The sequence below is a fragment of the Chaetodon trifascialis genome, chromosome 16, assembly GCF_039877785.1.
Source record: "Chaetodon trifascialis isolate fChaTrf1 chromosome 16, fChaTrf1.hap1, whole genome shotgun sequence".
NCBI classification, from domain to species: Eukaryota; Metazoa; Chordata; class Actinopteri; order Chaetodontiformes; family Chaetodontidae; genus Chaetodon; species Chaetodon trifascialis.
Window position 1 is genome coordinate 24,865,950 of NC_092071.1, and position 23,187 is coordinate 24,889,136.

The 23,187-nt window shown below is 42.9% G+C and overlaps 1 protein-coding gene across 1 annotated transcript in view; it reads left to right on the forward strand.

Moving 5' to 3' along the window:
- arhgap32b (Rho GTPase activating protein 32b) overlaps positions 1–23,187 on the forward strand; it is a 150,112-nt gene that overhangs the window by 117,607 nt on the left and 9,318 nt on the right. Inside the window, exons 14-23 of the mRNA XM_070982456.1 lie at positions 7,796–7,945; positions 16,554–16,656; positions 19,116–19,260; positions 19,830–19,912; positions 20,425–20,532; positions 20,833–20,978; positions 21,076–21,277; positions 21,721–21,866; positions 21,995–22,069; positions 22,243–23,079. Coding sequence (XP_070838557.1) covers positions 7,796–7,945; positions 16,554–16,656; positions 19,116–19,260; positions 19,830–19,912; positions 20,425–20,532; positions 20,833–20,978; positions 21,076–21,277; positions 21,721–21,866; positions 21,995–22,069; positions 22,243–23,079 — 1,995 coding nt within the window. The remainder of the gene's footprint in view (positions 1–7,795; positions 7,946–16,553; positions 16,657–19,115; positions 19,261–19,829; positions 19,913–20,424; positions 20,533–20,832; positions 20,979–21,075; positions 21,278–21,720; positions 21,867–21,994; positions 22,070–22,242; positions 23,080–23,187) is intronic.

Here is a 23,187-nt window from a genome sequence, read left to right on the forward strand (position 1 = left end):
GGAAGAAACAGGATATGACAAAAGTAAAAGACCAATAGTTTACTCAAATAATTTGTTTGCTAGTTACAAGTTTTACTTTTGAGATGACATCTTTTTTTGCTTCAGTTAGTTTTATTCTCTCTCAAATTTTTAGTTTTGTTTGATAATGAAGAAGTTTTGTTTCATTATTTTGACACAAATCTGATTCCATACATATTGCTATTCCTCTCACCACACACTTAAGCTCTCATGTCCCAACAGAGGTCACTGTCACTCATGGCCGCGCTTTAGGCAGACACTGCTCTGTTGTTTACACACTCAGCAGCCATCTACAGTAGAAACACCAACAGGAGATGTTAGTGGGTGTAAACAGCGTCTCCCAGTGTGATATCCCATTCTGAACTTGAATGAGTAAAGCAAATATTTTCCCTGTGGAATTCACCTCTCAGTGGACAAATGTCCTTTTTTCAATGACAGTGATCAGGAAGTGATTTTTATAATAGTTGTTAAGTTGGCCTCCTGAGTTCCTTACGTAGCTATAAAAGATAAGCTACTCTGGAAAAAGTCCCTCAATGTTGTCGGTCACAATTGGTTGTGGCCAAAGGAATATATTGAAAGGATTTTGAGCTTAGAAACTGAAATCATCAAGTATGTCTTTACATGCTGATGGAATGCAATGGTATTTAATCGCTGGCAGACAAAACTGCAAACATTATCAGACTCAGTATTAACTCACAGCAAATGTTACTGGGTCCCAGAAGGACTCACCTTTAATTTGAAGGACCCATTTAGAGAGCACATCCCAGCCAAAACCCTTGTTCTCTTGTCTGTCCGTCCCATTCTCGTGAGTGCAATATCTTGGGAACCCCTGGAGGGAATTTCTTCAAATTTGACACAAATGTCCACTTGGACTCAAGGATAAACTGAATAGATTTTTGGTGGTCAAAGGTCAGTGTGACCCCACAACACATTTTTGACCATAACTCAACCAAATCATATGCCAATTATGACAACATTTCACACAAATGTCTCATAGGATATAACGAAGAAGTGATCATATCCAAGAGGTCAAAGGTCAGCTTCACTGTGACATCGTAATGTTGTGTAAAAACACTTTTCTGGCCATTATTCAATATAACTTAGGAACAGAAGGGGAGAAGTGAGTATCACAAGTATTTGGTCAGATACTGAATTGCTGACACTAATCTTGGGTGTCCACCTTGAAACTGTGCTGATTGTATAGATCTTCTGTGCTGGCGGGTTTAAAACATGTGTGAAGCATCCACATTTTACAATTTGTAGCTTCTTTGCAGCATCATCCAGATTTGAAGCATTGTAGTCCACCACAAGCCCATTGGTTCTGCTGATATTGAGCTTCAGGTGATTGTTGTTGAATGTTGATGTGATGAAGCTCTCTGTTCTGTACTTATCTGTAAAAATAATCTATACAGCATGACAGACAGCATGTTTCTCACTGGAAATTATTCACTGGAATCACACGTCAGTATAGTTTTAATTTCTATCTTGTCACAAAAGATAATTAATGCCTTTTATTAAATTCCTTCAAAGTCTTTATTACATGTATAACGACTCTGGGCAGACATGGATATGAATACAATGTGACTGGTTGGCTGAGGCGCACAACCACAAGATGGTAATTCTAGACTGAAAGTACAACAGTAAAGAAGGGGGCAGTTTGAATTTCCCGCTCAGCTGCTTTCATGGCTGTGTGTGGCTGTTGAGTCTCAAGGGGTGCTGGCTGAAGTGAAAGAGCTGAGCAGAGCTGTGATGAGAGCATTCTGATGCCCCAAGGAGCCATGGTCACACCTGCTGGTGGTTGTGTATCCAGGGAACACTGACACACATTAACAGTATCAGATATCTCAGGCTAGAGTCTGCTGATTGGTTCTATGGTGTCACTGCTCTACTTTAGAAACTCTGTTGTGTTGCTATGAAGTTAGAAATTTCTTCCAGTCTATGTCCTTTGAAATGCACTTCTGTAGCTGAATGGAGTGAGGGTAATGTCTGTAATTGCTCCTGCTGTAATGCTTGGCCTCTTTTCTCCTCACCCCCAGCTCTTCGTGTCCTCTCATTGGGCTCTTTTCATAGGCACACAGTCAATTAAGGGCGTCACCTGAAACTTGCCAGTGTTCCTAAGGCATTTTAACAATCCTTCACTGTGTTAGCTTTGTCCTATCTGGACTTCATTTGGTAGATGTGCAAATGCCAGTTAGGGATATTGGCTCTCATTTCCATAGCTGTGAACATCTTGGCCCCCACCCCCCTTATAGTGTGTCATGTGTCAACAATGTATCATCAGTCTTTTGTCTGCCTGGAAATATTCTACAGAAGCCATTTAAGTGTTTGTGTTAAAGGGGCTCTCTTTACTTGAATGGTTAGCCCTACTCAACCTGTGAAAACAGTTATATAATGTCCTCTGTGTCTCTGGAGAAGCTTTGTCAAGTCTGAGAAACGAACACCCTGAAGATGTCATCAGATTGTGATGTCACTATGGTTATGATATTTTTTGGGCTTTAGATGGCAAATTTATAACTGAAAGTCTGCAATACAGGCCAGAGGTTTGGAGTTTGAGGACACTGGTGTTCATCAGAGAGGGAGTGACACCATCCAGATGCATCTTGAGAAATGAAGGTGTTTTTGTTTTGCTTTTTTGACTCATGCTAGGCCCTAAAAGTCATCTCAGCATTTGCTGTGCACATTTTTTTAATGTGCCCCCCTGAAAACTCCCTAGTTTCTGAAAGCACAACACTAAATCACTGAAATACCCCTTTAAATACCCCCAACCTGTAAATCTTGTAATTAGAGGCAAAGAACACATTTTAAGGTTTTATCAGTCTCACTACCCTTAAATTAAATGTCCTTTCCCTGCTGGATTTCAGCTGTGAGTGTGTCAGAGGCATTTTCTGTGCTGAGCATGCTTGAAGAGCTGCTGGCCCTCAGGCTGTCACGTGCCTTGACAGTAAGCAGATGGGAATCTTGGTCCGTCCTCTGGAGAGACATGCTTGTCGGTGCACTCCTCTTCCTCACGTCTTACAGTCAGTTGGGCCTTGTACATAAAAGCGACGTGTCAGTGTAAGCCAACACAGTTGCACAGTCAGCCCCCCTCCTCCTCTACAGGATACTGAAGGCCCTTTTTGATGCCTCAACAGTGAGTAAACAAAGCTGCCTCAGCGGTTTTGTCTGAGGGTACAGCAGCACAGAAGGAATTTATTCCAGAGGGGTGAATTGTAACTCAGCTTTTCCCTGAAATGGGCCAATGGGTTTTGTTTTTGGATGCTGGCTCAGAGGCAGTTTGTTGATTCAGTATTGATTGTGCCGCTTGATTAAAATGGCACACAATAGAGACTCAAAAGTCTGATTCAGACATTTTTAATTTACTTGGCGGTGTGTGTGTGTGTGTGTGTGTGTGTGTGTGTGTGTGTGTGTGTGTGTGTGTGTGTGTGTGTGTGTGTGTGTGTGTGTGTGTGTGTGTGTGTGTGTGTGTGCGTTTTGAGCATCAGCCAAAAGAATCCGACTGTAGAAAACAGTTAGTGACATAATAGATTTGATTATCAACTATAGAAAAGTGAAATGAGAAAACGCATCACACAGTGTGAGTGAAGTATCTTGCTGAGTGTCTAGTGGGTAGATGGCTAGACATGCACAGAATACCATGTCATTTCAGAAAAAATGCTAATCATCACTTCAGTTATTTTTAAGTCATGAGTGAGTGAGTTAGTAATGTATTACCCAGCAACTCTTTCCCTGACACTTAAAAGATTGCTCCACAGGTATACATTGCACCCCATTGTTGGACTCATGATCAACAGTTTGCAAAGAAACTGATGTAGCAGAGCCAGCGTTATCTTTTTTTATTATCCCTTTTGTTCCTCCTCCTTGTTAAGGGCAGGTGTTCAAAACATTTCCCACAATACAACTCGACAACTGACTCTTTGGTGTCACTGAATGTACTTGTCTGCCCACAGTACTCTGAGAGATTTTGTGCATATCTTTTTATTAGTATTCTGCCAACACAATGAGAAAATGATAAATTCATTCAGTTACAAAGTAGCTTTCCACTCCTCTCAGCTCATTAGTTTTTCTCTGGTCTTGATGTTTGCATTCAAAATGCACTCAATCGACTGTCAATTAAGTCTGTTGCATGCAATTTACCTCCACAGTGTACATTTAGCATGCAAAACAGGCAAACGCTCTTTAATTTTTACCTAATGGCCTCTGGGCAAGAGGGCCAAGTCTCACTCAGCAGATGTTTTTGCATGATTCTTTGAATAATTATATTCATAGCAGTACATGTGTGCGTTATGATGATGTTTGTGACTATAAATGAATCATAGTATCATCACTTCTAACAAATCATTGTCAAGATAGCTGAGTAAAGACGCTGCCTCAACACTTTTATTGTATTCTTGTTATCTTCCAAACACACAATTCAGCCTTAACTTTCTTTTACTCAGCTTGTTTTGCCGTCTGGAGATAGTTTGGTTAGCACTGGCCTACTTTCAGTTGTATTGCAATTGAAGTAGAGCTCAGCGTGGCACAGCAAACAGAACTGTGGCTTTTTTATTTGATTGAATTTTAAATGCTGTCTTCTTTAAATTGCAACCTGTTCATTTGTGTGGGTCTGAAGTCAGGTGTAGATAAAATACGTAAGCTGTCAAAGCTGTGAACATGAGAGAAGTGGGAGGCTGGTAATCGTGACTGTGTTTATAATCAGTTAAAGGAATGCGTCCTGGAATACCCATGAGAAAACTGATGTAACAGCAGTTTTTCCACTTCAGCCCAGAACAGCTCAGACAGGAGATGTTGGTTTGATCACTCTGTTTTCAAGATTGTTTTCTTCCCTTGGTGAGACCAGAGGCCTGTACCATAAAGCATGATTAACCTAGCCGGGCTTCCTCTTACTTATCGGGCTTCACTTAACGAGACATCCGCCCTCCGGATTTTCGGTGCCATAAAGCCGGCTATCAACTCACTAATTCAATTCAGGCTTGTCCAATCTAGATCTGAGTGTGCTCACATAAAAAGGGCGGAGTTTGCTGCATGCGACCAATCGCAAACATGGAAAAATCAGCCCGAGCCGCATATTTCACTACGGAGGAGCAAACAATAATAATAAATAAATATGAGGAATACAAATCAATAATCCAGGCAAAAAGCAACACAGTTGCAGCTGCCAAACGGCGCAAGGATTGCTGGCAAAAAATCGCCGACTGTGTCAATGCGTAAGTTAGTGCCATTATAATATTACTTCCCCACTATGACTGCACTTGCATATCTGACTGCAGTAACATTTGTGTGTTCCATAAATGTATGTGTGTATGAAATTTTTCATTATGGCATGTGATTATAGCCTTATTATTTCAGATGCAACCCGAGTGGAGCAAAGAGAACATGGGAGCAAATCAAACATAAGTATAAAAATATACTTCAAAGTGGTCAGTACGCTTACTATATCTTATACATGTAGCATATGTATATGTAGGCCTACATGTTGGAGGCTGTATACAATACAATATACAACGGCAAACATCCCAGGGCTTAGTCTACATTATGCAAATTACACATCAACCTTGCTTACCTGCGATGTCATAAAAGCCCTCTTTGATGCATTGCGTGGGCAGGTGGCCGGGAAACACCATGAATGCATCGACAAGCTCAGTCAGGGCCCCCGCGACTTTATGAATAGCTCTACATACTGTGTTTTTCCCGAGGTTTTCGGCATCACATAAAAGTACCTATGAATGAATGAATGAATCAGTCAGTCCATGATTTACTTAAACAAATAATTGATTAATGGCATTTTATCTGTGGCTTGCTTGTAACCCATCCAATGAGGGATTTAAAGACATCATAATAATTACAAACATCACTAAGAAATATATTACCTGTTGCAAAAAACCTCAGTGCAATGCACACTGTCTGCGGGACTGTCAGCGTGTGGTTGCGGTGCGTTACATTACTGATGGAAGGCTCCAGCAGCTGACAGATGTATTGTAACCCCTCTCCCGAAAACCTGTACCTTTCGTACAGTGATTGTTCAGACAATTCGAACGGATTACAGCGATCTCTAAATATTCTCTCGCGCCTGAGTGCTCTTCGCACAAGCTGTGCACCAAGATCCACCGGGTTCTCATCAAACGGACAGGCCATTTTCCAAGAGAACTGATTGGTCAGTAGGTGGGGCTTTTATACCTGCTGAGCTCTTATCCTGAACTTATCCTGCTCCGGAGCAGGTTAGGTGTTCAGCATAGGTTACCACGGCAACGTAGCCCGATAGAAAGTAAGCCACCTTTATGGTACCGAAAAGCCAGGGTTAAGCCTGAAGTTATCTCGCTAAGCCGTAATCCAGCTTTATGGTACAGGCCTCTGGTACACTGTCACTTTAAATGTTTCAGATTTCAGGAGCATGGAACATGTGGCTGCTGGGTGCTGCATGGTCTTTTATTGGTGTCCAGGATTCAGAAAGAATGGTTGTGCTGTGGAAGACTGCAGAGTTAAAGAATAATTCTAGGAAGAGTCAGTAGGAAGTCAGTGTGAAGGGCAACACAATACAAGTGTCCACAGAGGATCAAAGAGAGACTTTAAAACATGAGATCCAAGAGGAGAATGTTTTTCTTGAAGCATTGACAGGAGCTGAGGGTGAACCACTGACACCAGCAAGAGAACAGCGAGACAAAAAAGACGAGAGTGGACTGGAAGACATTGTCTGTCACTCTTGTCTTTGACCTAGATGGAGAGCTTTCTAGAGCGGTGAAGGTATGAAAGATGGAGAGGAAAGGGCAAATGATGCTGCTTCAAGAGTTTTGAAGGGCTTCATCTCAGAAGCTCTTGTAAATGTCAGGATTAGTAAGATCCTCTTCTTCAAAGAGAGAGGTTTGTACTAGAATATAGTTTAATTTTCAGCCCAGTAACAGTGTTAAGATAATTAAATGGTTTGTTTTTAAGCCTGCAGTCAACCGTTGTGACTGACTGGCATGAGTGCACATACGTTTGAGAAATGGCATTTTAGATCCACTTTTGTGCTGATTTGGTCAGTCAGTGGAAAATTTAGGATTTAAACTGTTTTAGCATGACAGTTTTCTATTGAGTCTATTAATTTTTCAGATTTTGCATCTGTTTTAAGACTGATGACTTAATCTAAAAGAAATCCTCGGGTAAAGGAAAATTTCATTAAACAAGTTCATTTCATCTCCATAGCCAAGTCAAGTAACTGACCCAGAAGTGGAAAAACACTCTGCTACTGTCTCACCAGTGGCTGGCAATGTGTGATTTTCAGTGAAGATTTTTTGAACAAATGTCTGGAGTCAAGGCCAGCTCCATTGTTTCCCCTGCAGATTATTTGATTCACTTGGTAGTCTTTCCACCTCTCTCTAAAGCAGAGAAAACAACTGATGTGTAGTTTAAGAAGCTTACGACTCATTCCCAGTCGTAGTATCTGATTAATGCGGTTTGGGTTTTCGGGGAGGTCTGCACCTTTTTTTCCTTGTTTTGAAGGGGAGCAGAGGGTACTGGTGTTGGATGTGGAGGATTCCTTTGTAATTTCCCAGGGAGGTGGTATTTAAGAACTAAGCTTTCACCTCAAGGAAACTACGCATGCATATGAGAAGGGTTTGCATTAGAATTAAGCTGAAATGCACAATGGGACAACCCTGAGCAGCTTGTATGGGGTTTCACTCTGCACACTTAGACCTTGTGTGAGAGCTGATCCAGTGTCAAGCCCACACATACTGTAGAGTAGTAAACAGTTGTATAAGAGATCTAAGATGTATCCTTCCTTGCCTCCCTCCTTCCTCAGTGTCTAAGAAACACGGGAAACTGATCACCTTCTTGCGCTCCTTCATGAAGTCCAGGCCAACCAAGCAGAAGCTGAAGCAGAGAGGCATCCTTCGGGAGAGGGTGTTTGGCTGCGACCTGGGAGAACATCTCCTCAACTCAGGACATGATGGTGAGAAACGTTCAGACACACCTGAGAGCAGTAGTACATCCTGGATCCAGGCCTTTATATTAGAGACAGGCTTTGATACTGAATTTCACCTGCTCTCTGGTTGATGCAATCTCAATACTTCCTCTATGTTTTCAAGCACTTATTGCAGTCCTGTCATTCCACATGACTCACCCTACTTTAACAGAAGTACTGTTTTCAGTCATTTGCCACTTCCAGTCATTCCACTTTGCCATGAATGATGCTCAACAATCCCTGCAGCTTTTTCATTTCTAGTCTAGTGAATAATTTGACATTTTGAGAAATGTGATTATTTGTTTTGTTTGTTAACGGAAAGTCTTGGGCACTTAAACAGTTTTTAGTGTTAGGCCGGACAAGAGAACTTTTTCTGGTATACAAATTTGTCCTTCTGCGACCCGCCATGCCCACACTGGCCGCTGCCGACTCACCTGGAGAGGTGGAACAACTGCTAAAAAGGGCATACAAAAAGATCGCTGACCTTCTCAAGGACAATAAACGAATGTTGGATGAGCTGCAGAGGAAGAATTCCCTGCTGACCACCCTCCTGTCGGGAGGCGAAACCTGAGTCCTCACAGTCCTCACAGACTGGTGAGTCCGCACCACAAAACACCACCTCTGCACTCGGGCACACCTTTTCTGGGACCTGTCCTCCTCCTGTCATCGACCCGTCTGCTCTACTCCAAGCAAGGCAACCTCCTGGGCCGAAGTGGTCGTCCGAAGGCGGGAGAGGGCTCTGAGCGGGACCCAATGGTGGGGCTCCTTCTCTCCCAAGCCTGCCGCTCTCCAATAAGTATGCGGCTTTATCCGTGAGCGAGAAGCCGGCGGCCCAGGACCAGCACCAGGAAACTGCGCATGTTTCTGCAGCCTCTGACATCATGCCCCCGTTGACAGATACCACAGCCTTCCCTCCACTCACGGCTAGCTGCCCTCTAGCAGGAGGGTGGCCTGCATCAGGTGGGTGTCCAACAGGGGGCCGTCCGCCTCCACCGTCCCGCTCCTCATCCTCATCCCAGTGCAGGCAGCTGGTTAAGGATGCGGTGTGCTGGCACTCCTCATGTTCTCCCCACCAGGCGAGGGGTCACACCCGCAGTCCTGGTGTGGGTGGTGGGGTGGCTGAGCTGGCTTACCCACCTGAAGATCGAGCGGACGCTCCCATAACCCTCGTCATTGGGGACTCCATTGTGAGGCACGCCCACATAAGGGGGGCATTCACCCTGTCCTTCCCCTGCGCCACCGTTCTGAACATAACGGGGAAAATCCCGGACATCCTGAGCTCGCATCCACAGGCAAAAAGGATTATTATCCATGCAGGAGTAAACGACATCACCAGGCAGCAGTCTGAACTTTTAAAGCGGGACTTCGCCCACCTTTTCAACACCCTGTCAAAGTCCCAGGTGAGTGTTTTTATCACCAGCCCTACCCCCACCTGTGGCAGAGAGATAGGCAGCTTTAGCAGGCTGCACAGCCTCAACACCTGGCTCTCCTCTGCCTGTAACTCTCACCATGTCGGCTTCATCGATAACTTTGACTTCTTTTGGGAGAGACGGCATCTCTTTAGGCCAGACAGACTCCACTTGAACACAGCAGATGCCTGTGCATATGGTGTGCAGCATGCCAATCTCCCTAAACCTGCACCAGCTGATCTGTCCGCGGTGCAGTCACACCCACGTGATTGACTACGTGCACGTCATACACACACCCCTCACACCCACCCTCTGCCCACAGAAGTATCGGACAGCACCGTCCACACCATTGCAACCATCATCAGATCGCACAAACCCAGGAATGTTTTTAGACCACACACACACACACACACACACACACACACACACACACACACACAGAGTCATTCATCCGATTCACTACGATGAACGCACGTTCAGCACGAACAAATAACATGGCAGTGCTGAACGTGCGCTCTCTTTTAAACCAGACTCTTTTAATGAATGATATGATTCTAGACTAGAAGTTAGACTGTCTTCTTTTAACAGAGACATGGCTTGGCACTGATGCACCTGTTGTTCTCACCAAGGTTTTCCCACCAAATTTAAATTTTTTATTTTCTACTAGAGGGGGTAGAAAAGGAGGCAGAACTGCGTCAGTCGCACTGACTTCTATTGGAGTGTCTTATAACAGTTTCACATCATTTGAGCCTTTGTTTTTAGCAGCCCTCCAATTCTCTGCATTACTGTATAAAGACCACCCCATCACTCTAGCTCTTTTATCAGTAAATTTTCAGATCTTTTATCAATCATTCACACCTCTTCTAACTGGATTTTAATAACTGTTAATTTTACAGTGCATGGTGGCGTGCCTCACAGCAAGAAGGTCGCCGGTTCGATTCCCAGGTCGCGCCTTTCTGTGTGAAGTTTGCATGTTCTTCCCGTGCATGTGTGGGTTCTCTCCGGGCACTCTGGCTTCCTCCCACAGACCAAAAACATGCTCATTAGGTTAATTGGTGACTGTCTGTCTGTGTGTTTATATGTTGCCCTGTGATCGACTGGCGACCGGTCCAGGGTGTACCCCGCCTCTCGCCCATTGACAGCTGGGATAGGCTCCAGCCCCCCCGTGACCCCGAAAGGGATAAGCGGCATAGAAGATGGATGGATGGATGTTGATGACACCTTGGATCCAATATCCAGAGAATTTTGAAATCTTTTAAATTGTCCTGATTTTAAGCAGCACGTCATGCAGCCAACTCACAACAGAGGACTCACCCTCGACCTGGTCATAACCCATGGCCTGTCCGTTGGTGTGTCCTCTGTTATCAACCTGGCTGTGTCTGACCACTACCGTGTGTTCTTTATCACCAGTTTTAACCAGCAGGAGACCCCGGTGAGAACAGTGAGGGGACGCTACCTAACTGCTGAAGTGGCTGCACATTTTATTGAGATTTTACAGTGGACCTGCACCCCTGTGATTTTATCATTGATCATTTTAACAGCAAACTGAAATCCACTCTTGACTCAGTAGCTCCACTTTTAACCAAATCAGTCAAAAGAAAACTTACACCCCCGTGGAGAAACAACAATGAAATACATAAACTGAAAAGACATTGCAGGACTGCCAAGAGGAGATGGAGGCAATCTGAACTAACAGTCACCCCGAGACTTTACGGCACCAACTCAAAACCTACAATAACGCAGTTAAACAGGCAAGAATTTCTCATTTCTCACAGCTCATTACAGACCACAAAAACAACCACCGGTTCCACTTCTCCATCTTTGATATTTTAACTAGCACAAATTTTAATAAAGTTTTTAACATGCCATCAGACACTCTTTGTGGGAATTTTGCAGACCACTTCAGAACCAAAATCAAGGACATCAGATCCAGCCTTTTATCCCAACAAGTTTTATCTGTTAACACACCAGAATTGTTGTCCTTGCCTCAGGTAACACTGGAGAGTTTTGCCCTGGTTGATGCAAGGACGCTTGGTCAAGTTTTCTCACAAGTAAACCCAACTACGTGCCTTTTAGATCCATTTTATGGATTCTTTGAGAACCAGTTTTTAAACATTATGAATTGCTTTCTTCAGACGGGTGTCTTCCCTACCATCTTTAAACAGCTGTGGTGAAGCCCCTTCTGAAGAAAAGCACTTTAGACTCCAACGTTTTTAATAACTACTGACCTGTATCCAACTTACCCTTTTTAAGTAAAATTTTAGAAAAACTGTTTTTTTTACCAAGTCAATGACTTTTTAAACAAAAACAACATCTTTGAGAGACATCAGTCTGGCATTAGGATGAACCACAGTACTGAGACAGCATTTTTAAAGATTTTAAACAACATCAGGTGGAACTTGGATAACAAGAAACACACAGTCTTGGTTCGACTGGATCTAAGCGCCGCCTTTTATACAGTACACCATCATATTTTATTAAATAGACTCAGACAACTGGTTGGCCTCTCTGGTACTGTTTTTAACTGGTTCCACTCTTATCTCACAGACCGATGTTTTTATGTAAGTATGGATACTTGTTCCTCAGAAACCCATGAAATTAAGTGTGGGGTTCCCAAAGGCTCAATTTTAAGTCCAATTCTTTTTAATCTTTACATGCTTCCTCTAGGGGATGTCATCAGAAGACACGGCATCAGTTTCCATAGCTACACTGATGATACACAGCTGTGCATTGCCGTGTCTCCTGATGACACAGGGCCAATAGTAATAGATACCCTGTTTAACTGCATTTTAGACATCAATTCATGGATGGCAGGGAATTTCCTACAGCTCAACCAGGACAAAACAGAGGTTTTAGTTATAGGTCCTGAAGGCCAGACTAAGAAACTTTTACCAAAACTACAAGGTTTTAAACCAACACAATCTGTAAAAAACCTGGGCGTGATTTTTGACACTGAGCTGACTTTTGTCCCATGTATCAAAAATCTAACAAAAATAGGCTTTTGTCATCTTAAGAACATAGCCAGGGTCTGTCCGTTTCTCTCTCAGGCCAGCACAGAGGTGCTAATGCATGCTTTCATTTCCTGTCGTTTAGATTACTGTAATGCCCTGCTCTCTGGTCTTCCCAAAAAGAGTATTGCAAACCTCCAATTACTGCAAAACTCAGCCGCACGCGAGCTGACGAAGACCAGAGGATGGGCCCACATTACACCAGTTTTAGTCGCTGCATTGGCTCCCTGTTGACTTCAGGATCGATTTTAAGGTTCTTTTAATTGTTTTTAAATGTCTTAATGGTCTTGCGCCCTTTCACTTATCTGACCTGCTTTTACCGTATCAACCCTCACGGACCCTGAGGTCCTCCGGCACTGGCCTTTTATCCATTCCAAAAGCCAGAACAAAAACCCACGGTGAGGTGGCATTTAGCCACTATACCCCACACCTGTGGAACAGCCTGTCGGAGAGCCACAGGACTGCAGAGACTGTTGATATTTTTAAAAGAAGGTTAAAGACACACCTTTTTAATCAGGCTTTTAACTGACTTTTTAATTCTTCTTATGTTCATATCAGGTTTTATCTTATGTTGATGCCTTTCATTTTGCTGTTTTATATTTTGTATATTTTCATCGTATTTTATCTACTTATTATCTTATGCATTTCATTTCTTTTAACTGTTTAATTTACTTTACTCATCTTATATGATGCCTTTTACTCTCGTTTATGCTTTTTTTAATTCCAGTGTTTCCTCAGGGGGGCCCTCCACACTGAGAGCTGTGTCTGGTCTGCTGCTGGGGGTGCTGTCCTCAGGTCCCTTCAGCCCAGCTGGTCGGGGGGCTCCCCACCTTGGTGTGGGGGTCCGCCTGTCTGTCAGGGTCGGGGGGGCCCAGGTTCCGGTGCCCCCTGTGCTCATTGTCTGTGACGACTCCTCTCAGTGTGGACGGCCCCAAAGGTGGCGTTTTCCTCGATTCTCAGTGCCTTGCCATGTCTCACTACTCTCGCTACTGTCTGTGGTCAGAGTGTGTGTGTGTGTGTGTGTGTGTGTGTGTGTGTGTGTGTGTGTGTGTGTGTGTGTGTGTGTGTGTGTGTGGCTGTGTCTGTTTGTTTTTTTGTGTGTGTGTATGCATGTAGTTGAGGGTGTGTGTTCGTACATACGGAGGGTGGGAGGGATGGGTTTTCTCTGTTCTGTTTTCATTTATATTGCTTTAAACTGTTGTAAAGCACTTTGTGTTGCATTTTAATATGTTTGAAAAGTGCTATATAAAGAAAGTTTGATTGATTGATTGATTGATTGATTGATTGATTGATTGAAATATGAAGCTGCGGCCAGCAGTTGATAAACTTAACTTAGCATAAAGACTGCAATCAGGGGGAAACGGCTAGCCTGGCTCTGTCCAGTGTTTAACAAGTTAAACATAATTTGTTTAAACTACACAAAAATCACTGTGTAAAAACAACAACTTCTTGTTTCATAGAGCGTTATGCACAGGCACAGGGTGCAGAGTTCTCTGCTGGTTGGCTGGCAACCTCATAGTAGTGACAAGTCTCAAGGTGGCTACTCCAGAACAAGAAATACTTCCCCGATCTGTTATTTTACTTTAATCTGAGAATTACGGTATTTCGAAGTACAGCACACAATTGTCGATCAGATCCTTTGCCATCACGATCCATTAAGCTCAAATTATGAAACGTGATTATAACATACATACGTGACTGCCAGAGCTCAGTGTTAATTGTGGAAACTTTTATCACCTCAAACATACCTGCTGCTTTGTCCATTCCAATTTATGAGCTAATGATTTTTACATGAAAGTCATATGTATCTTCTGAAAACAAGCACCCAGCACACAGTAGATGTACACTACATGTAAACACTACATATAAACACCTGCTCTGTCCACCCTTTCCATTTGTAATTAAGACACTTGCTGGGCTCAAGTCTGTACCTACATTTATCTGCTGTTACCACATTGATTTTCCAAGCCCTCAGCAGCATTAAGTCTGGCAAGTGAGCTGATGTGATGTCTCAGTGATAGAGTGGGAGGTTAATGGTGTCCTGATTACACTGTAACATCAGCTCCATCCAGTGTAATGATGCTACTCTGCTGTTGAAGCTTGATCAGTAACTTCATTTCAGTTAATGTTGACATCAACTTCAAAACCCATTTATTCATGTTAATGGATCATATTCTGTGTCTAGACATGAATGGTTCTCATTTTACCAGCATATTAGCCTACAGTGATCACACTGTAGCAAGTGTTGTTCATTTAACAACCATCTTATCACAGATGTTGGGTGCTCTGCATCACAGTCACATGCTCATAGGTGAAAGAATCAATCCTTGACCGCTGTAAATCCTGCCTTACCTGGGAATGGAGAGCTAAGCCCCTCTGTCACACTTTGTTGGGTTGAATGGTCAATGTGTCCTGACTGCTTGTGTAAGAAAGGAAATTTAACAATGACCCTGTGGATCGAGACAAACCCAGTTAATAATTATGATTCAGAGTTTCTAAGGAGAGCACTGATATTTTGCTGGACTGCTCAAGACCAAGGGATGTGTGTACATGAGACCGATGGTGAGCTGCCACCCAACAAATTTCTTGCTGGCTTGGTACTACACTTTCTGGCTGAAATTTGACCTTTCACCACACAACAAATGGAGATTGAGGATTGAAATCAAAAGTTAGCAGTAATTCCTATTGGGTTTTATTACTCTAGCTTCTCTAGACAACACCATCATATCTAAACTGTGGAGGTCTACAGTACATTAGCCCGTCATTAGGCCTAATATCTCTGCTTTCACTGTCAGTGTAAATGCATTTATTTCCACTCTGCCATCAGGGCAATGGCAGCAGCACTCCAGTCCAGATTCATCTCCAGTTAGTGGCAAAAGGTTTTGACCTCTTACTGCACTGGCAGTCCGAAGTTTGAAAAGTGTTGTTAAAGAGAAGAGAATCACCACTAGCATCAGTTGAAAGCTGTTACTTTGAATGTTTTTGTTTTAACAATGTTATTAATGTTTTTGCTAACTGTCACTTACCAGTAGTTAGTGCCTGAGTAGCCTGAGGACATTGGAGGGAAAACCAGAAAATATTTTCTCCATAAAATATGATCCAGTTTCACCCAGATCAGTGAAGAAATGTGTAAAGTTTTGGTGTTTTTTGGCCACACCTCTTCTCTTTATACATCCATGGCAGCATCATAAAGATTCAGAAAATGTTTCACAAAGCGTAAGATTAATGTACACCCCAGTGTGCAGGATGAGTCATCAATATTTTTTTTTATTGTTTTCCAGGAAATGCCAAACTCTGAAATACCATTAATTAAATAGACACAACCACTTTTTTGCCCTTGTTGGACCAGATATTGGCATGTAGCTTTTATCACATGTGACAAAAACAATTGGTGATTTTGAAGTGGATGAATTCTTGTTCCGTCAAACACTGACTTCTGTATCTTTGTGATAAGAAGACCTCAGAACCAAATCTTCCTACATGAAGGATTTATCCACCCTCACTGTCCTCTCCTCTGCTGCAGAATGTCAACTAGCTTCCTCAAATCTCGCCTTGTTTTCTCTTTTGCTATGTGTGGAATTCGTCTGAACAGCTGCTTCAGCGAGTGTCCCACACTCTGTCATCCTCTGAATGATGTGTGAGTGGTGGGCGGCCTGGGAGCCTCCTCATACGAGTACACACCATCCTTTGCTCCCATACACACACACACACACACACAGATAAATAATATGTCTGTATGATTCATTGTTGCTGAAGGAGAATGAAGAAACTGTGTTTTTCTGAGGTTTTTCTTTTTCTGTCTGTCCACCTCTAACACACAGTCACTTATATCATGCTTTGAAGCTGAGTGTACGTGATTGGCCGCCTCACTCGCAGACAGCAACATGTTAGCTAGCTGTTTGCTTCATCCAGAAAACTGCATCAACAAAAATCAGTTTAAGGACAACCAACAGCACCAAATAAAGAAATTAAGTATTTTCAGGATAAGCTCTTCAGGAATTATGTTTGTTTCTACTCTACAAGGTTCAGGTGTTTCCAACCTCAGCACTAAAAATTAGTTATTCACACTCTGTATTCACACATCAAAAGGAAAGTCATTGTATTCTTGACCTTGTAGTGTAGTGAAGATTGGACGAATATTGAGTGATATGTGATGACATGCTGTTTTTCTCTTCACAGTGCCCCAGGTCCTCAAGAGCTGCACTGAGTTCATTGAGAAGCACGGTGTGGTGGATGGTATCTACCGCCTCTCTGGAATTGCCTCAAATATCCAGAAATTGCGGTAGGACACACAAACTGCCTATTTATCAGGATCTCCACTTTGTGCAGACTTCCAGAAATGTCCTTTGCCGTAGGAGGAACTCACAAATCTGATTCCACAATATCCCTCATCTAAAGGCTGATGAAATCCATGTAGGACTATTGCATCTGGAAAAGAAAACAAAAAACATGATGACGTGCCATGCAACAGTTATTCCACCTTCACAGTTTTTACCATTTAAAGTTTTCATACCAGGACTGTTGTACATTGGCAGTCCGACAGTCAGAAGAGTTGTGGCTTATGGAAGGCAACATACATTATGTGCTGTGGGCAAGTTAAATGTTATTGTTTTTGTTATCCCATGCTGTGAGATGTGTAAGGGCAATGTTGTGTTTCCTGTGGATATACAGTATAGGATAGGATCCGATTGTGCCTTCTTAATTTCCACTTTCACAGTTTGAGTTTCATTTTGTTATTAAACTCTCTTGAAACAGTACCCCCTGATTGCCCAGCTGCCAAAATCCAGATGTGAAAACAGAGGAGGTCATAGAATTATTGATACACTCTATTTAGAGGGTACACTCCCAACAATCTTAAGCTTTGTGACCAGTGTCAAATAAATGATCATCCAGGTGTTCGCTTTTCAAGACACATACAGTGTACTGACTGTAAATGCACTTAGTGGAGTAGAGTAGAGTGTTATTTTGTCCCAGTGGGAAATTTGCCTGGGGCACAGTGCTACAGTCCACTGCTTCACATAACAAAAAAGCATCACAAAAACAAAACAAAAAAATATGACACAGTGTTAGACAGTTGCTTCACATAAAAACATTATCTTAAAGCATGAAAGTGACATTTGACTGTCAATTTGATATTAAGAACATGACGGCTTAAAAGAAAAAAAAAACAAACTAAGTATTTAAGTCCTAAGGTCCTTATGTATTTAGAGCATATTGCTGTATAGCACTGAAATTTAGCATTGGAGTTCAGCAGCTTAATTGTTGCTGGCACAAACGATAGCTTCAAGTGGTTGGGTTTGCAGTTTAGCTCACAGTCTTCTTCCTGATGGCAGAGGTTTGTATTGATACAGGAGGCGATGTTGAGAGTCTGCAATGATTTTTGTGTAATGACTGCTATCTGGTAAAGGTTCTGTATGGGCTAATATTCTTGCATCCCTATTACCTTCATTGCTGTTTTGTGCATGCTAGCAAGCCTGCTTTTCATTTGTACTGTAATTCCATATCTAATGATGCTGTGTAGAACTAACTGTTAGAACATCAACATGATCTGGCTGCTCAGTCCAACTGAGCAGGTTACTCAGAGAAACTAGGTTATGCGGGTCATTGGAAAACATGTTTACATGCACTGTAGTAACCAGGTTACTGTAAATCCGTGCATACATACAGGAGGTCAGATATCAGATTTCTTGCCTCCCCTGACTCCCCTCACAGCGCAACAGCGTCTGATTTTAACAAGTATTTGATTGTTCTGTAGTAAAAAACTTATTTACATTTGTAGTGGCTGCTTGATGTTAGTTTCAGTTTTAGCCTTAGTTTGGATGAATTTGATTGGTCTCAGTCTCTGATTGGTCGAGTTTGTTGGGGCTGTACTGTATGCTGCCTGAGGGGAAGAGCTGCAGACACTATCAAGGACTAAAAGACAGCTCTGCATGATTCTAGAATAACACCCATCCATCCATTTTCTATGCTGCCTATCCCTTTCGGGGTTGCGGGGGGCTGGAGCCTATCCCAGCTTCAATGGGCAAGGGGCAGGGTACACCCTGAACCGGTCACCAGCCGATTGCAGGGCAACATGCAAAGACATGCGCCACCATGCCGCCCTCTCTAGAATAACAATCTAATTATATAACTATCTAATTATCTAACGATATAATTTTGTGCAGAGGTAACAGTGTATTTCTATATTTTTTGTTCTAATAAAACAAGCATCTCTCAAAGCAAAGGCAGTGAAGGGCAGTGTTCCTGAGAGAAGAATTGATTTTAATGAGGAAAACTATATTTCAGTCTTAACGTATTTGCATGCTTTGTGTATTTTATTTCATTTGTGTAGTTATTTTTGTGGCTGTGGATGTAAATGCAGCCTAATTACAGTCTCAGTTCAGTGAAACTAAATGTAGATCTTAGAGGAATGTAGGCCACATTCCTAATTCTTCTGTTAGACTTAAGGGAAGCAAGAACACCAATTTCATAATAATGACTTATTTTCTAGTTTAGTATGAATTAATGTAAATAAATTGCATTTACATAGGTGTTTTAGTCAAAGAACCTCAACTCGGAAAGGATTTTTTGAAAAGTGGTGTCATCACATTTCAGTCACCTTCCAACCCAGCTGAAATTATGCTTGACTTTTTTCAGATCTTATATCCATCCACCCAACTCCTGTAGTCATTCATGGTTGCATTTTGCTTCAGAAGAAGTCAGTTTGCTGACTCTGCTTTTACCCTCTTTCTCTTTCATCAGGCACGAGTTTGACTCGGAGCAGATCCCTGACCTGACTAAAGATGTTTACATCCAAGACATCCACTGTGTTGGCTCGCTGTGTAAGCTCTACTTCAGAGAGCTGCCCAACCCCCTGCTCACCTACCAGCTCTATGAGAAATTCTCTGTGAGTAAAGCTTTTGCAGGACTAACCACTTCTCCTACTAATATATAATTGTACATACAATCTGCTAACTTTTCTAGCACTTGACTTTTTAGGTTCTTTTGAGTTTCTGTTATCACTAATGCCTCAAAGGACACTGGGTGTGACTTTAAGTACTGATTTTATATTTGTGCTTGATCTCTTTAGAAAAGAAAGGAAATTCTTTAGATTTATGTTGCAGGAATTTCTCAGATTTGTGTTATGGTTATGAGTCACAGACACCCCTAAAATCATAGTATTGTACTGGCCACACCCTGTCAATACAAAGGCAGCAAACTGCTCTCTGTGTGAATTGGCATAAAAGCCTTCTCCAAGCACAACAGAGATGTCCCTGAAGATAAAGTAAATGTTTGCTGGTTGTTATGGCAACTGGTGGGGGAATTTGTTGCAGACTGATGTCCCCTGCGTGCTCCATATAGCAGCATGAACCTGGGATGACAAGTGAATGACCTTTATGTTGATACACTAACACATCCCACTATTTATCTCCCTCTCACTATCTCCACATCTCTCCCGTTGTTTTCACTCTGAAGGATGCTGTATCAGCAGCAACGGACGAAGAACGACTCATCAAAATCCATGATGTCATCCAACAGCTTCCTCCACCCCATTACAGGCCAGTGCAGAACCACACTGCCCCCCGTTGGCAGACTCAATAACTGCCAGATTACAGATGTTTGCCACACTGTGCATTCACGATCAGTTTTATGTCTGTTCATGTCCAAATCAAGGGTTTTTGTGATCCCACACTGTATTGAATGGAATCATTTGACAGTTCCCATCAGACTGTTGCACTGGTGATATTGAATTGAATTGCCTGTCATTTCTGAAAGCAAACAAATGCTAATTTCTAAGTGACATCCCAGATTTGAGACATAGTGAAATATTGATGTTCTGAAGAAGTACCTCTATCATGGGTGGCTGTGGCTCAGGAGGTAGGGCAGTCGTCCACCAATCAGGAGATCGGTGCTTTGATCCCTGGCCTTGGCAGTCCACATGCCGAAGTATCCTTGGGCAAGATACTGAACCCAAAAAAAAACTGCCCCTGATGCTGTGCCATCTGTGTGTAGTTTGCTTGTCGCTAGTGGAAGCCAATTAAATCTGAATAAATTAATATTTGATTTGCAGGACCCTGGAGTTCCTCATGAGGCACCTTTCCCGCCTTGCAGCATTCAGCTACATCACCAACATGCACAGTAAAAACCTGGCCATCGTCTGGGCGCCCAACCTGCTGAGGTAAGACACCAACCTGCTATAAAGTAGATCTCAAGATTATTCAAATGATCTTCCGAGTGTGACATATTTGTAGTGGAGCTTACGTTGGTTTCATTTATATTACTTACTTTAATGATTTCCCAGATTTTGAATGATAAAGAGCTAATTTTACTGAAATTATGTAACTTCAAATAAAACCATTTCAGAAGGAGTCTTGGTGATTCACTTCCTTGAAATTTTATACTTGTTTAAAGTGGACCTCTCTATTAAATCAAATAAAATTGTTCCCTTTTCACTGTTGTTTGTCCATGATTGTCTCAGGTCTAAACAGATTGAGTCAGCATGCTTCAGTGGCACAGCAGCCTTCATGGAAGTCCGAATCCAGTCAGTGGTGGTGGAATTCATTCTCAACCATGTGGATGTTCTCTTCAGTGCTAAACTTAGTTCACTAATCCGAGAGGGAGCAGGTAGGTACAACCATCAGTTAGATAAGACCCCTGCTCAACGTCTCATTCCATTGCTGCTGGTTTTACTTGAGCAATTAACACTGTTCCACAACACCAGGTCATAATTCATTGTCACGGCCTAAATCCCTGCTGGTGTCATCACCCTCCACCAAACTTCTGACTCTTGAGGAGGCTCAGGCTAGGACCCAGGCTCAGATCAACTCTCCAGTCACTGATGACAGCAAGTACATCGAGGTGGGCGAAGGCCCAGCTGCCCTGCAGGGCAAGTTCCACACTGTCATCGAGTTTCCAACTGAGAGGTTTGTTAAATCTTCTTCCCTAAGACAATTATTAGAAAATCTAAATTTGGACAGAGACATGCACATCTATCTTACAGTGCAAACCTACTGTAGATGTTGTAAAAAACATATGCAGTATTTTAATGTCCAGTCAGTTGGTTTAATTAATGCTGGATTATGTCTCCCTCTGCTGGTTGCTGGTAAGACTGCAGGCAGAGTCATATTTCTCCTACATCAGGTGGTCAGTATCTTACATTTCAGACCCTGCTTGACTCCAGTCTGAGACTTGTGCAGATATCTTAGCAGTGAAGATGATCTGATTTTACTCATGTAGAGTTTCAAAAGTAGTTAAAAACAGATTAATGTGACTGATTGCTTTGGTCTGGTCTGCCTTTGAGATTTCTGTGTGAATGAGGGAAACTTACTGTTCCCTGCCTGCTTGTCCACCACCATTTTAATCACAGGAAGAGGCCTCCTATTAAGTCCAAGAAGTCTCCTGTGGGTAGTTGGCGTTCTTTTTTCAACCTGGGCAAGTCTTCCTCCATGTCCAAGCGCAAGCTGCACCGCAACCCCAGTGAGCCCAATGAACTAAAGGCCATGGCTCTTGCTGGTGAGTCATTCCTCCACAGCTGAAATGAAAACAGACAGTTTTTCAATCACCTTACAATTGTGCATTGACAAGAGTTTATTTGACTAAACATGGCTGAATGTTGCTAGCTTTAAATTGTTATTTTTCAGGAGGCAGAGGAGACACAGCAACATTAAGATCAGCCAAAAGTGAAGAATCACTGAGTTCCCTGCACAATGTTGAAGGTAATCATTTGTGTCTACCTGCTCACTTTGACTCAGCATAACGAGTTTGATCAGTCAGTGCTGCCCATAGTAAACTTCAGATGCTCATTTTAGCATTGCGTAGCCTAGTGTTACACTGCGCAGGATGCCTTTAAAAGGAAATAGTTTCTGATTATGTTCTTTTCCTTGTTCAGGAGAGTCCAAGGTGTACCGTCCTCGGCGGCCGCGCTCCAGCAGTGATGCCCTATCAGCTTCTTTTAATGGTGAGCTGTTGGACAGCCGGCAGCACTGCAACTCCTACGACAACCTGGATGCCACAGAGGACAGCGACGGAGACGACGGACCCATCTGTGTGCCTGCCCTCATCTCACCTCCCCGTTCAGCTGGTGAAGATGTGGACCTCAGTCCACCAGACATCGGCATGGCCTCCCTGGACTTTGACCCCATGTCTTTCCAGTGCAGTCTCCCTGATACCTCCTATGCCTTCCCACTTGATGACTCACCAGGTGGGGCAGAGGGCTCTATGCTAAAGAGGAGCCCTGGCAGCGTCTGTGGCAAGACCAATGGCTCTGACCTCATCTCTGCCACCTTCATGGGCAGCTTGAGGGGGGAGGCCTTGTTGTCCACAGACATCAGCAGTGCTGCTGTAGAGAAGGTGGAAAGCAAGAAACTGAACGCATCTTATCCTTACACTGATAAACCCACACAGGCTGTGTCACCTATTAAATGTGGAAAGACCACTAGTTTGACAGCATTTGCCACTTCAGAGCTTTTCTCTACAGAGACTTCTGACAAGAATACAGCTGGACAGGTTGTGTCTCCACAACCATTATCTCCTCCTTCAGTAGCCAAGGACTCTCCTCCCCTGATGGGCAGTGTGCTGTTGAGGGCAGTCGAGCTGTCCCTAAGTGAAGCTTTCCAAATGGAGCTGCACTCAAAACTGACAACCTTTGACAGTGTGAACCGTCAAGAGTTGAAGGGAGAGGACAGCATACAGCAGCCACCAGCTGCCGCCAGCCAAGAGCACCAGGGTAGGGAGCAGAGAATGACCATTCTAAGTGTAGTTTTTGGCATGTTTCTGACTTGTCATTGTTTTGTTTACGCCATGTAGATTAAACATAAGGGGCTAAATCATGGAA